Below are 13364 nucleotides of genomic sequence, written 5' to 3' on the forward strand. Positions count from 1 at the left end.
AAAAGTTACCCACTACACACTAAAAATGTACATGAACAAGATGCTGTTAACAAAACCACAAAGAAGACCATACATGCATGTTTTGTAAAAGGAAGAAACCTCACTTGAAAGTTAAATAATAGAGTAAGTGTGAAAGAGTGAGAGAACATTTTTAAACATAGATTACAAGAAGTTGTAGACTTTCCAGGTTACAATTCGTATCACAAATAAAAGTGTAAAGATCCTACAAAAATACTGTGATTATACGAACAGTGGCAGCTTTTACATTTTGAAAGTATAAAATAGCACTTACATATTCCTCAAAGCCCAGGCCAACGATGGAGAAGTGACCAATGTGGTATGGACAAAATGCTGCATAATGTAAGCAAAAAGGAAAAAAAAAAAAAAAAGGCCATGAGAACTGCTAATCAGAGTCTTATTTGCAGGATGTATGGTAATTATTCCTCTGGTAATTATTCCAATTCTCATCAATTTTGGTAAAAAACCTCAAATAACTACACAAATATTTGTGCTATACTTCAACTATTTTATGATGTCAGGTTAGAACTCACACTGAAAGACTACAAACAATATAAACCTGCACAAACTAAGATGACAGTCTTCTTAGCTCATATTGCAGTGTGTAAATTAATTCCCTTCCCCAGTCTTACATACTAGATTGTATCATTCTCATACATACACTGCTATAGGAACCGGTACGAATATTTACTTTCCCACGCTTCCGATTCACTTTTACTGCTTTCAGTTTTAGGATTATGAAAAATGAAAGCTCTGAAGATGACAAGGAGAAACAACAGTCCAGTGAAGGGATACAGAGAAACTGAGCATCTCAGGCTTTTACTTCTACCCTGAATTACTGTATTAAGAACTATCACCATTCCTGAGAACTCGCTCTTGCCAGTTTTGAGGTCTCAGGAGGAATGAATTCAAACACACAGTACTTTCACTGCTTCCGGACATCTCTGCATTTGTAACAAGATCAAACAGTCATTTTAGCTCACTCTGTGGTCTAACTAAGCTCCAAAGGACTCAAGAGTTCAAAGCTGACTTTCCTATGGGATTAGAGGGATGTAACAAGAAAGTAAAAGAGAAGCAATAACTGCATTTTTTGGCTATTTTGCATTCATTTTTGTCTATAACCTTCATTTTTGCCTATACTGCCTTCAATGGTGACCTCAGATGTCTTTTCCAACCTAAGTGATTCTATGATAACCCACTCTGTGTACTACTGTAGACCAAACATATCCCTAAACGAAAAGCATAATGATTTTCTCTCTTCTCCTCATTTCTATACAAACCAACATATTAAAAAACTGCAAAAAGATTTATCAGGACATGCACTACCTTCAACAACAATCAGAAACTGTTAATCTAAGGCCCTTTCAATAAAAATAAAAAAAGACTCATCAGTTACTGAGAAGGGCAAAAATGTGAAAGATAGGCAGAGGCCTCAAATTCTTCAGTGAGAACAGGAGAAAAGTCAGATGAAAAAAACATAACTACAACTCCTACAGACAGGAAATTCATGACTTCGAAGCCATGTGTTTTTTATTTTGAATGTTTTATGAGATTACAGTACACAGTTTATCATGTCTTCTAAAATAACTTTCTTTAAAAGAGAAGTTTTAATTGACCCTTTTTAATAGGAAACATGAAGGAATCCCTCTGAGTACTGTAACGAGCTACAGCACTTAAGAATTAACTCAAAACATAATCAACTTGAAGAGAACAACATAGGAGAACTTTTGGACCAGTAACGTTCTTTCCAAAGATCCAAATTCTTTCCCTCTGTTTTATCTACTAGTAAGTACTTCCTGTGACACTTAACTCACCACGACTGTGAAAACTAACAACTAAAGATTTGGCAATTCCAAGTTAGGCAGCATTACTTAGCGAGGAAGATACTAGAAATAGGTTTGAGACACAAATTAAATTCCCAGATCTCCGTCTCACTTGCTCTGGAAAGTCATTCACCTTCTATTCTGTTAGTCTCCAATCTGAAAAACACATTCCAAGCTACTGAAAAACCATCTATATGACAACTTTGGTGATTATTCTTATTGTTCAGCTGTTCTTAAATTTAAATAAAAGACGTAGGTATTTCAGAGTTATCAGCTATGAAAAAGCCTAAATTTCATAGCAAATAAAAGCTTGCCAATTAATAATTAATTTTAATCTGTAGTTGTCAGAACGAAAGAACTCAAGTGTATTCCTACATTCTTGTTAGAAAAGTTATAGTTTATAGTGAATTAAAATTTATATTATGATTCTTTTTACTTTATTTTGATCTCATTTGTTTCAGTAACTTAATGCTCAAATCACTGGTTTGGTATTGTGAGCTTTACTTTAAAGGGAAAATATCCTATCTACAGTATGGCTTCAGTTTTTAAAGCTCAATGTCTTTTGCCAAGAAAGACCGCTTAAAAAAAAAAAAAAAAGGCATCATAACCAACCTACTTTTATGATGGTAATTAAGAGCAAATGAAATTTTGCTTCCAGTATCTCTTCAAGACTATAAAATGACCTACCCTGCATGTAAAATAATGCTGCTTCTATACAAACTTGTGTCAAATTAACAGCACAAATGAGCCTGACCACTGTATTCAGAAAGACAGTAGCAGAGGTAAATCAGGCAAAATTAAGGCACAGTGAAAGACTGTTATTCTCCAATGTCACTCGAGGTACAACATACAAACAGAACTGAAACTGAACCACAGTCTAATGCCTCTCAGGAGGATCTCAAAAAATACACATTTCTAAATTTGTTAGCACCACCTGCCTAAAAAAGTAAGTCAGACTAATTTAGTTGTATGAACTAAGTAAAGCTGTTCAGTATTTGTCTAGGACACAAAATGGAATTATATTTGACAACTTTACAGAGCCAGCTACATTCTTCCTGCCTTCTCCCTCCAGTTTTGAGCTCCAAAAATGGATTCTTGATCTAAAAAGTGATGTGACTGTATCTAAGGAAAACTATAAAAAGAAACATACCCAACTCTTTCCTAATTGCTCACAAATGAAATTCCACAAGGTTCCTCCTTTAATTTACCAGCATTCCAAAAATGCTATTTCCTTTGATCTAGCTGACATCATTAAATTTTTGCTAGATTTCCTATTTCAAACTAAACACTTAAAGGAATTAAATGATAATGCTAAAAGCAATGAAGATTTATTATTTGTATTCTGAGGGCATTTGTGGTTCTATTTTTAAAAGTCACAACATCTGTTTAGCTTTAAAATTAGGCTGAATTATTAATTTACAAAGAAATAACTTTTTTTAAACTAAGAGCAAATGATACTTACCAAACACAAGTATGAACAATGTATTTAAAGATACCACCCAAAAGACATGTTCCTGCAAGGAGTATGGGGGAGGAAGGGAAGAAGAAAATAGTACATAAATGTCAGTCATTTTAAAAAAAGCGACTTCACTTTCTTGTTTTTATCTAAACATATTTTAACTCTCTTATTACCAGAACTTGCACATCTCATGTTAGGGCAGATTATGAAAACATCTGTTTTTTTCATGGATACCTACCTGGATAAGAACATTAGCATTTGGCTTTAACATTTTTATTTTTACAGAAAAATCTTTAATTTTAAAATCAATATAAATTGTTCCCTTTAAAAGCAGTTACACAAAATGTATGTGAATATTTGTTTTATAAATAAGAAAAGTTTCTTTTGAGTTTTAACAATTAGTTTGTAAAAAGAAACCTATCAACAAAACTGACAGCATTAACTCCAGAACTGACAGCACTATTAGAACTTTTAGCTAAGATGTGAACTCAGCTGTAAGTACACTGGAATTTTAATTATTACTGAGATCAATTACTAATCATGTAAGCTACTTTATTTCAAACATGAGATGTTTATTCACTAAATTATCTAGTAAATAGATTAATATTTAAGAATTCTATTTATTTCGCGCACAAAATAAAGCAAAAATTACACCGCTGGAAGACAGCAAAACTTGTTCCCTTTAAAATATAAAAGGCTTCTGTTTTTAAAATAGAGATCTATCAGATGATACCTGACGAATGTAACTGTGATGAGTTAAAGTTTGTTGCCATTGACTCTGCACTCCCTTCCCTCTGAACTCAACGTTTGGTATCCCCAGCAAGCAGGTGGGATGGGCAGTAGAGACAATCTTAGAAGTAAACTGTAAGAAACTGCCCACTAGATGATATGCAATATACATAAGAGTTTGTCAAGGAGATAATCAACATGGGCTCACCAACAGACAAGTGTTAAAAAGCCAATTTTTAAGGAACGCTTTGCTCAATTTTCTTAACCAGAAAAAAAAATTGAATCAATTCAAAAAGATATAATTTTCATTATGCTAATTACTGTGAAGATCTTAAACAAGATTTAATACTGATATCAATTAAAATAACATGCAACAGGGAAAAAAATCTAGGGGGTAAGAAAAAAAAGCCAACGAAGTCAAGAAACAGAACTAAATATTTTACATTTTAAAATCTGGTGTATACCAAAAAAAATAAATAAATCACTGATGCTATTTTGTTGGTATTAAAGCAAACTAGAGAAGGCAAAATGAGGGCACTACTTCACTACTTCAATAATAACAAAGTGAAACTCCTAAAAATATACAATTTGCTTGGTCATGATATTACATGAAGATCTCCTTAAAGAATCTACATTAAATGAAAATGAGGACTTCAAATATAATTTTTTTTTATTTATTTATTTTTTTTTTTAAGACAAGCTTGTTATAGAAATTCTTGAAATGCAAGATTTCACTTACTAAAAAAACCAGGGATCCGTCAAGCCCAAGCATCTGTGAAGATAAGAAAGTTATCTTTATACATCAGAAAAATGCAAGTAACATGTCTAATATTGGCATCACAGAAGCCTTTTACACTCTAATTTTAAATGTCCAATAGTCAAGAGTTTTTCTATTGCTCACTCAACAAAATCCAGAGACAAATTCTTAATGATAAAGGTAGAAACTAATTTCTCATTAAATACAGTATACTTAGCTGATGAAAGGCAGTGATAACCATATAGACTATCTTAATATATATATGTACCTATATATGACAAACCACCCACGTAACCACCTAATTTATAAGGCTACTTCTATCCAAGACATTATAAATACAAAAGTCTTTGTTAAATTCTGTAAGAAATTTTAGTGTTTGAACTATTTAAAAATCACCTAAACAATACACTATTAAAACAAGGAACAACTTTATTTTGCTTCCTAGTTTCAAAATATGACCTTATGTTTCACTGAGCGAAGTGGAAGAGTATTATTTTAACCTTCGATGCAAAAAGTAACTCATAACTGGATAATGTTGCTATTCCGTATGCTACTAAATTTAGAACAGAATTGGTTTACAGCTAGGGAAGACAGGAAACAAATCCACCATCATTCTGCACAGCTCTTAGAGGAAGCATCCACAGAACTGCCAAAAATAGGATGTCTATTTCTCCACAATTCAAGGTTTTTCTACTACTTTAGTCCTGACACTCATATGATTACTGCTATAAAGTTCCAGGCTCAAAGCTAACTTGTTCCAGGGTTTTGTGCTACAAGTTGTACATACTGTACCAAGTAAACAAAGATGCAGAGAGATTTTTGAAAATTCAGAAAGCTTGCATGTTATTTTCACAAGATGAAACAGCAGAGAAGCCTTCCCCCGCTTTTGATCTTAAATGTTAGAGATCTATTGCCTATGCCAGCAATAGGATTAGAAATGGTTCCGCAACTTTCCTAAAATTTATTTATATATTCGTGGAGACATCAAAATATTTTCCATTAGGAATATATCAACATTTCCTAGAACATAAGTTAAGTTCAAAAATAAGACTTCCCTCTTGATGTACGCAATAAAAGGCTTCAGAAACCTGAGTGTATGTATGCTCTTTTTCATTGAATACCTCTCCAAACAAGCTAAGCATCTTTCCATTAGATATATGCAAAGATCACGACCTGTCCCTGACATGACTTTGATCGGGATAGAATTAGTTTTCTTCATACAGGCTTATATGATGCTGTATTTTGGATTTTTGATGAAAGTAGTGGTGATAGCAAGCTGATGGTTTTAGTTGATGCAGAGCAGTGCTTACGGAGTCAAAGAATTTTCTGCCTCTTGTGCTGCCCTGCCAGCAAGGAGGCTGGGGGTGCACATGAAGCTGGAAGGGGATGCAACCAGCACAGCTGACTCAAACTCATCAAACAGATAAATCCAGACCATACGTCATGCTCAGCAATAACAGCCAACTGGAAAAAGGTGGAAGGTGGGGACATTCAGAATGATGATTGTCTTCTCAAGAAGACATCATGCATTAATGATGAGCCTTCCTTTCCTGGGAGTGGTTGAACACCTGCCTGCTGATGGGAAACAGCAACAAATTCCTTGGTTTGCTCTGCTTGTCTGCATGGCTTTTGCTTTACCTAGTAAGCTGTCTTTATCTCAGCCCATCAGTTCATGCACTTTTCCTATTCTCCTCCCCACTCCACCTGGGGGTTGTGAGTGAGTGGCTGTTTGGTACTTAGCTGCTTGTCCCTCGTGATGTAACTTGAATTTCTTGACCTTGTTCAAGGCAACAACTGTAACAAACAACTGTCTGCCTTGGGCACTAGTGGTAACGGTAAACGAAATGAAGCCGTTTCATCTATCTTCAGGTAGATTTTGTTGTGTGCAGTGAGCTTTGAGCTCAGATATTGATCTAAGTGGCTTAGATCAATATCTGATCTAATTCTTGAGCCTCTACACTGCTGCCTGATTACAGCGTACATCTCATGTCTAACTATGGGACCTCTGATCCATAAACAAAAGAGAAGCAGTATTATATTAAAATGCTCCATCATTTTTTATGAAGTATATCTGTGTTTTTCAAATACATAAATAAAGTACCTAACCAAAATTTCAGGTTTCTTTAGTAGTTTTGATGTTATCGATGCTTTCATGAATATAAAAGCATTAAACTATAATCAACAACACAACGCACTGTTCATTTGACCTAGCATCTTTAATGCGAACTGTAATTGATTTCTAAACCTCACCAAATTGAAGACTTCAGAAAAGTCTCTGCTAATAGGTTTTAAGCTGTTACTGAACTACACATCAATGAAATGACTTTTTGATGTTTAAGGGGTATAATAATATTTTATTTCTAATACAATGACCTTTTCGGGTTTGTAAAGGACTCTTACTACCAGTTTTCACACTAGAGAACAGTATCCAAATATATCCCGATGGATTTTATTACAGAAATACTGCAAATCATTTCAAGTATAAATCAGAAATATGTAGAAATGTCACAGAAGTTATTCTTACTCACTCGCTCCCAAGTAAGCTCTTCTGCTGCTCGATCCCATTCCAAAGCGTTCCAGTTCATGTCATCTGAGGAGACAAAAACCATTTTTACAGCTGCCAGACTCACCCCAAACCAGATTCAACTACTCTATGCTATGCTTTAAACGAACAAAAGGGCTTATGTGCGTAATGTTCAACTCACGAATGCTGATAGCTTTTCAGCAAGCAAATGCTTTAATACTCAAAAGAAATATATGAAATTTGCAAAACCAAAAGGTAAATAATAAGAAGTGGGAAGTTATACAATTAGCTTCCTCGAGTTACAACAGCTTGATTTTTCAAGTTTCATTTATATTTAAAAAAAATTAGAACATTACTGTTTTGAGTCACCTGTTACCTTGTGCTCCGTTGTTTGCATCTGCTGCATCTTCTACTACAGCATCTTCTTCATCTTCATTATCCTCCTCTTCTTCATCTACTTGTTCTTCTTGAATTTCAGGGTTCTCGCCTACAACTGCATTCTCAGCAGCTGGGTTAGCAGGTTGATCAAGCACGGCATTTTCAACACCACCATTTGCAACAGCCTGAGCCTGCAGAAACAGGTGACTAGCACTCAGGTAAATTGATCATACTCTCTATACTTTATTTTGTATCCAGGAAAAACAAAAAGTGTAACAAATAGTATTTAGTTATTTAGGTAAGCATTGAGAAGCAACAATTTATCTCTTAAAAAAAAAAAAAAAAAAAAAGAGAGACATTCAAGACTTCTTCACAGAAGAGCTGAGGTTGGGAGTAGCCTCTAGAGGTCATCTAGTCATCCCACCTACTTAAATCAGCTACAGCAGGCTGCTCAGTGCTGTTTACATATGGTTTTTGGTAACTCCATTACCTCTCTAGGCAGCCTGTTTCAGCAGCAGATTGCCCTTACAGTAAAACAGGCGTTATGTAATTTCTATTTTGATTTGTGCCTATTACTTTTTGTTCTGTCACTCAATACTACAAGACGACTCTGCCTCCATATTTTACACCCTCTGATCAAGGACCTATACACACTAACAAGGCCCAGCCTGAGTGTTTTTTATTCACATCAACATATTTCCTGAATTTATTATGAACTACTGGGCAGTTAAGTTTTACCTCATTTTGTTGACCAACACCATTGAGTGGCTGCTGCTGATTTTGTTCCAACCACTGTGGTGCTCCTCCATGGACAATCTGTTCACGTAACCAAACAAGGCTGATAAATGCACACAGAGTGCATGTCACCACAAAACAACCTTGCAGACAGTCAGCCAGTAAGTTCTCCCTGATAAAGAGAGAAAAACATTAATTATAAATTTATTTTGCTTATTAAGACTGCACTTAGTCATTGTTAACTACCACAGATATTCCTAGTTCAAATCAACAAAAACATACATTTGTGTGAAAAGTTGGTTTTATTAGTTTATCTAGGTAAAGAAACTATGTAGATGTAATTTTATTTAGTTTTTAAAAATCTGTTCAAAGGAGGTTTCATTTAGGAAGGTTCTAAGTACCTGTATAAAAATGATCTTAAGTGCCAAGATAAACACTGATTTGGAAAACGTTGTATTTCCCTCTAGTTTGGCTTTCAAAATTAAATTACTGTTTAAACTGAAATATTCCTCAGAAACAGGTGGTGACACAAGATGAAGAGAAGCTTCAAGTGTAGCTCAGGAAAAACTATTTCCAAGGTATGCAAATGAAATACAATTGTCACTAAGTAAGCTAAATTGCTATATCAAAGTTATTTCTTCTAGATATAGAATCTGGATTCAATACAATAAAAGATGTGTCTAAATGGCAAGATGCATAATTTCATCCACTGAAACATTTTATCTGCTGAGCTATCCTAACCAAACAAATGGAACAACTGGGTTTGCCTTTGACTCTACTTTTCAGGTAGTCTTTTATACCAGACATTTACTGTTCCACAGTGCACTTTAAAAATCCCAATCTATCAAGTCGTATCTAACTGTAAAGCAGGAGCAAAACAAAGTTCAGTTAGCTAGCTGAAACTAGGCTCCAAATAATGCAATAGGTACTTAAATTGACTTAAATAACCCTCATGCCTATTCAGGGTATCCCTTCCCAACTATTTCCACCCTTGCATTACTCTTTAGCCACAGTGAATTTGCTCAGGGAACAGCCTGATGACACTAATTCATTTAAAATAAGGAAGAAATATGCTATCACTGTACTTTGCCATTCCCCTGTGAAGTATCGGCCTGACTCTCCACGCAGCCACACAAACACTTTTGCCTGCACGACACGGTGAATACCACAGGGACCAGAAATGAAAAGATGACATGAGATGCTATGGAAATAGACTCTGTCAAAGAAATATGTGTCAAATCTTAATAGTGTGTGAAACTTTGAATCCTTTATTCTCTCCCTAAATATAGATTCCATAGGCTGTAAGAGACATGCTCAAGTGAGCATCTCTCCCGACTATCAAAAATTAATGAAATGTAACACGCCCCAGTGCCTAAAAATCAAATAGTTCAACTGCAGGTAATTTAAACAAAAAAATGAGATGAGTTATCTAAACAAGACAGGACATTCATTCAGCATCTGCTGAACTTGCAAGTGATTCTAATCAAACCGAGTTTCACTTCCTCAGGTTTAAGAGAATGAAAAAAAAACAGATCTAAGAAAAAAAACTGAAATTCTGTTGTATTGATAATTTAGTAGTTCTTTAAATTATATTGATTTAAAAAAGACAAAAGGGGACAATACTCAACAATGTATGGTGACTGAAACATTAAAATATAAATGCTAACTAAAATGCAAACAGATAAAAAAAACTCTATTACATGAGAAATTCAGGATAGATAAAATTCAGAATATAAAAATGGAACAAAGCAAACAGTATACCACTGTTATACATAGTAATATATACTAACATTCTACTATGTAGCATTGGGTTTATACTGTTACAAAATCTTGTAGAAGTACTTAAAGGAGATTATTATTATTATAATTAAACAATTTTGCCACATAAGTTTTCTTAACATCACATATGAATCTTCAAGCCACTAACCAGGACCCATTTTATAAACCCAGCTTTCCATCTCCAAAGCTATCGAGTAACAGAACTTCAAATTGGAATGATTTGTGCTGTAAAGCAGAGGGCCAAACATCCCATTATGCAAAGGGAAATGGACAGTTCCTAGTGTAAGACAATGGAAGATAAAAAGCTGGAAGAGAAGGACACTGAGGGACCATTTTCACCGTTATCTGATGAGGAAGGCAATTTGTAATAAACTGGTGAAGTACTCACGTTGACAGAATATCTAATGGCAGTGTCAGTAGTGAGCTCACAGAGCCAGTAAACAAGCACTTGTAGATACGACCTGCAAAAGAGAAACACAAGCATGGTATGAAGTTGTTTCTGGTTATGACCTCATTTGGGAAGGATCACAGGTACCTTCTTTTCACCTGACTTTCTAAATAACTTGTAGCACAAGCAAAAATCTTAACTTCCGGTGTGTCAGCTGAACTCAAGACCACATACGACACATGGAACAAAGCTGTACTTGATGAGGTGACATTAAAAGAACTGCCATGCTGTTAGACCCAATATTCAATTAGACCTGTCTCCAACACTGGTCACATCAACAAATGCCTAAGGAAGAGTATGGAAACAGGTTAAAGGTACTTGCAGCAATACTTCCTCAGTACATTCTCACATGTTTCACTGCCAAAATACCTGTGCTAATTAATCCTTGCTGGATTTCCTTCCTATTGATTTTTCAATCGTATTTTGAACCTGCATACGCATTTTGTATCACGATAACGAAATGGTGAAACTCTTGGCTATGTGTTTCAGATCACTGCTTTGTCACTTAATACTAGTTAATGTTAGCTTTTTACTGCCATTTTTCAGTCACAATCTTAAAACGAGTTTACCCATATGTATAGCCTACTTCAGAATCAGCCATGGAAAGACTTGAAAATATTTTTTGCTTTGGTCTAGGGCAGTTTGTAATCTTGTTTACTCCATGTCCAGAGAAGTTCTTTCTCTTGCACAGAAAGGACAGGCTGCAGAAACAGGATCACCTTTTTACAGCTGACCTTGGTACTGTGCTACTTTCGAACTAAGCCAGCATCAGCTACTACTAAAAGCACAGAACATACTGAGAAACTGTCTAGGGAGGTTCATTTACCGGCTTCCTGCTCTTTTGTTCAAGGGGTACTCTGTTTGTCGAGATGCCTTTCCAATCATTTCCTTCACTGAACACTATATTCCTTTTCCCTTCTTTTTCATCCTCTTGGTATTTCTACCTTGTTGAAATGTTTGTATTTGAAAAGTAAATTTCAAACTAGATATTGCAGCAACTTAAACTTCTTCCCTTTTTCTGCCAAATTCTTTTACTATCTATAGGCCTTTAATTTTTCTATGCAGTTTCACTGCTCACTTTATTTACGACTATAAAGAATTATAATGTTCATACCAACAGAAAATTTGCACTTTCATTTTTAATTGTTAGAAAAAAAAGACAGTTCTTCTTCTAGCTAAATGTTAATAAAGAGTATCAAATTAAAACTTCCATGCAGATTTAAGAGATGATAATTGAAGATGCATTTTAGGGAAACAAAAGTTTAAAAGCCCCTTTATGCATTTTGTCCTATCTCAACACCTTAAATGCATTGCAGGGCTGGCTCAAGAGTCAAATAGCTAGAATTTCTGAGTGAAAGTAAGTTGGATATGTCTTTGAACTATTTGTTGTGGTTTTTTTTTTTGGCCACACAAAATATTTCTGCAGCAAGCAACACGTTCTTCTGTATATAAGAGTGTTACAAGGCAAAAAATTTATACTTACATGCAGTAAGAGGTACTACTCCCAACCATGCAAAGGCCACAAGTGTATAATGAAACCAGTATCGTATTGCTGTGCCAATACTTGTAACCAGTCCAGCAAAGATGTCTTGGATTGGAAGCCGTGAAGGCATATCTGGGGAATAAACTGCGTAGAAAAGGCACTTATGAAACAGCTTTTCCTTTAAAGAAGCATTTATGTAAAAGTCCTGCCAACTACAAAATGTTTGTACTTGACAAAAAGCCTACTGTAAGAAAAAGCATATTCTATAGATTCCCAACAGATCACTGCAAACAAATAGCAAAAAACTTCATGACACATTTGTTACACTGTGTACTGAGTTCAATAGGAAAATTAATAGGTTCCATGCTAGCTTTTAACTAAGAGTTTTCTTAGTAGCTTTATTACATCAATGGCAGAGTCTAATTATCTCAAAATAAGCTCATGCCTGCATGAAAAAGCAGATGCTGAATTCAGTAGTCCTCCAACTCAATATTACCTGAAAGAGATCTCTGTTAATTACAAATCTAGTTCAACAAAAGAGCACATGGAACAAGATAAATTACAAATTTTGCATTCTGTCAATTTATTTGTGCTAGATAATTTAGATTCCACTTGCCAACCAACAGCACAAAATCTAGCAAAGTGAAAGCACAGAAAAAAAAAAAAAAAAACAGGAAAAAATGAATGCAACCAATTAACTACAGATGTTGAAATTTATGTAGAAAGGCTTTTACTTTCAATGGATATAAATTTCTAGTAAGGAACATGAGGCAAGTCTCTCAGTCTACACAGACACTTAAAATAGTAAATTTTCTCAACTTTTAAGTCAACACATATGTATTACATAAATTCCACCATATTCAAAAGCCAAGAAAAAGGGTGACAAGGTTTTTTCTTTTGCTTTCACTTTTATTACCACAGTCAGTACATAAAATGCTGCCTGATAGGTCATTAACCTTGAGCATATCTTCACTTTTATCAAATTACCTCTGATATCTCTACATGTAACCTATCCTTCCCCACATGCTATGAAAACATGAAATCATATTTTTCAGATTACAGACACTGATTACCTGAAGTTTTCATTATGCGTTAAACAATTAGAAGAAATCTACTTCTAATAACTTCATTACATTTAAATAGCTTCTACACACTAATATGGATGCCAAGAAGTCTTAATGTACGGTATCAATATTGGACTTGAACGAAGAAGATAAACTACAGTTAAGTG

The 13364-nt window shown here is 34.6% G+C and overlaps 1 protein-coding gene across 2 annotated transcripts in view; it reads right to left on the bottom strand.

Moving 5' to 3' along the window:
* MARCHF6 (membrane associated ring-CH-type finger 6) overlaps positions 1 to 13364 on the bottom strand; it is a 47558-nt gene that overhangs the window by 21719 nt on the left and 12475 nt on the right. For both annotated transcript variants that reach the window (XM_084281854.1, XM_084281855.1), the window contains exons 4-11: positions 12134 to 12277; positions 10591 to 10663; positions 8427 to 8595; positions 7687 to 7879; positions 7315 to 7376; positions 4769 to 4801; positions 3304 to 3355; positions 293 to 351 (exon numbers count right to left, since the gene is read on the bottom strand). In XM_084281854.1, the coding sequence (XP_084137980.1) occupies positions 293 to 351; positions 3304 to 3355; positions 4769 to 4801; positions 7315 to 7376; positions 7687 to 7879; positions 8427 to 8595; positions 10591 to 10663; positions 12134 to 12277 (785 nt within the window). The remainder of the gene's footprint in view (positions 1 to 292; positions 352 to 3303; positions 3356 to 4768; positions 4802 to 7314; positions 7377 to 7686; positions 7880 to 8426; positions 8596 to 10590; positions 10664 to 12133; positions 12278 to 13364) is intronic.

This window comes from Netta rufina (assembly GCF_964035555.1).
Source record: "Netta rufina genome assembly, chromosome: 2".
Lineage (NCBI taxonomy): Eukaryota > Metazoa > Chordata > Aves > Anseriformes > Anatidae > Netta > Netta rufina.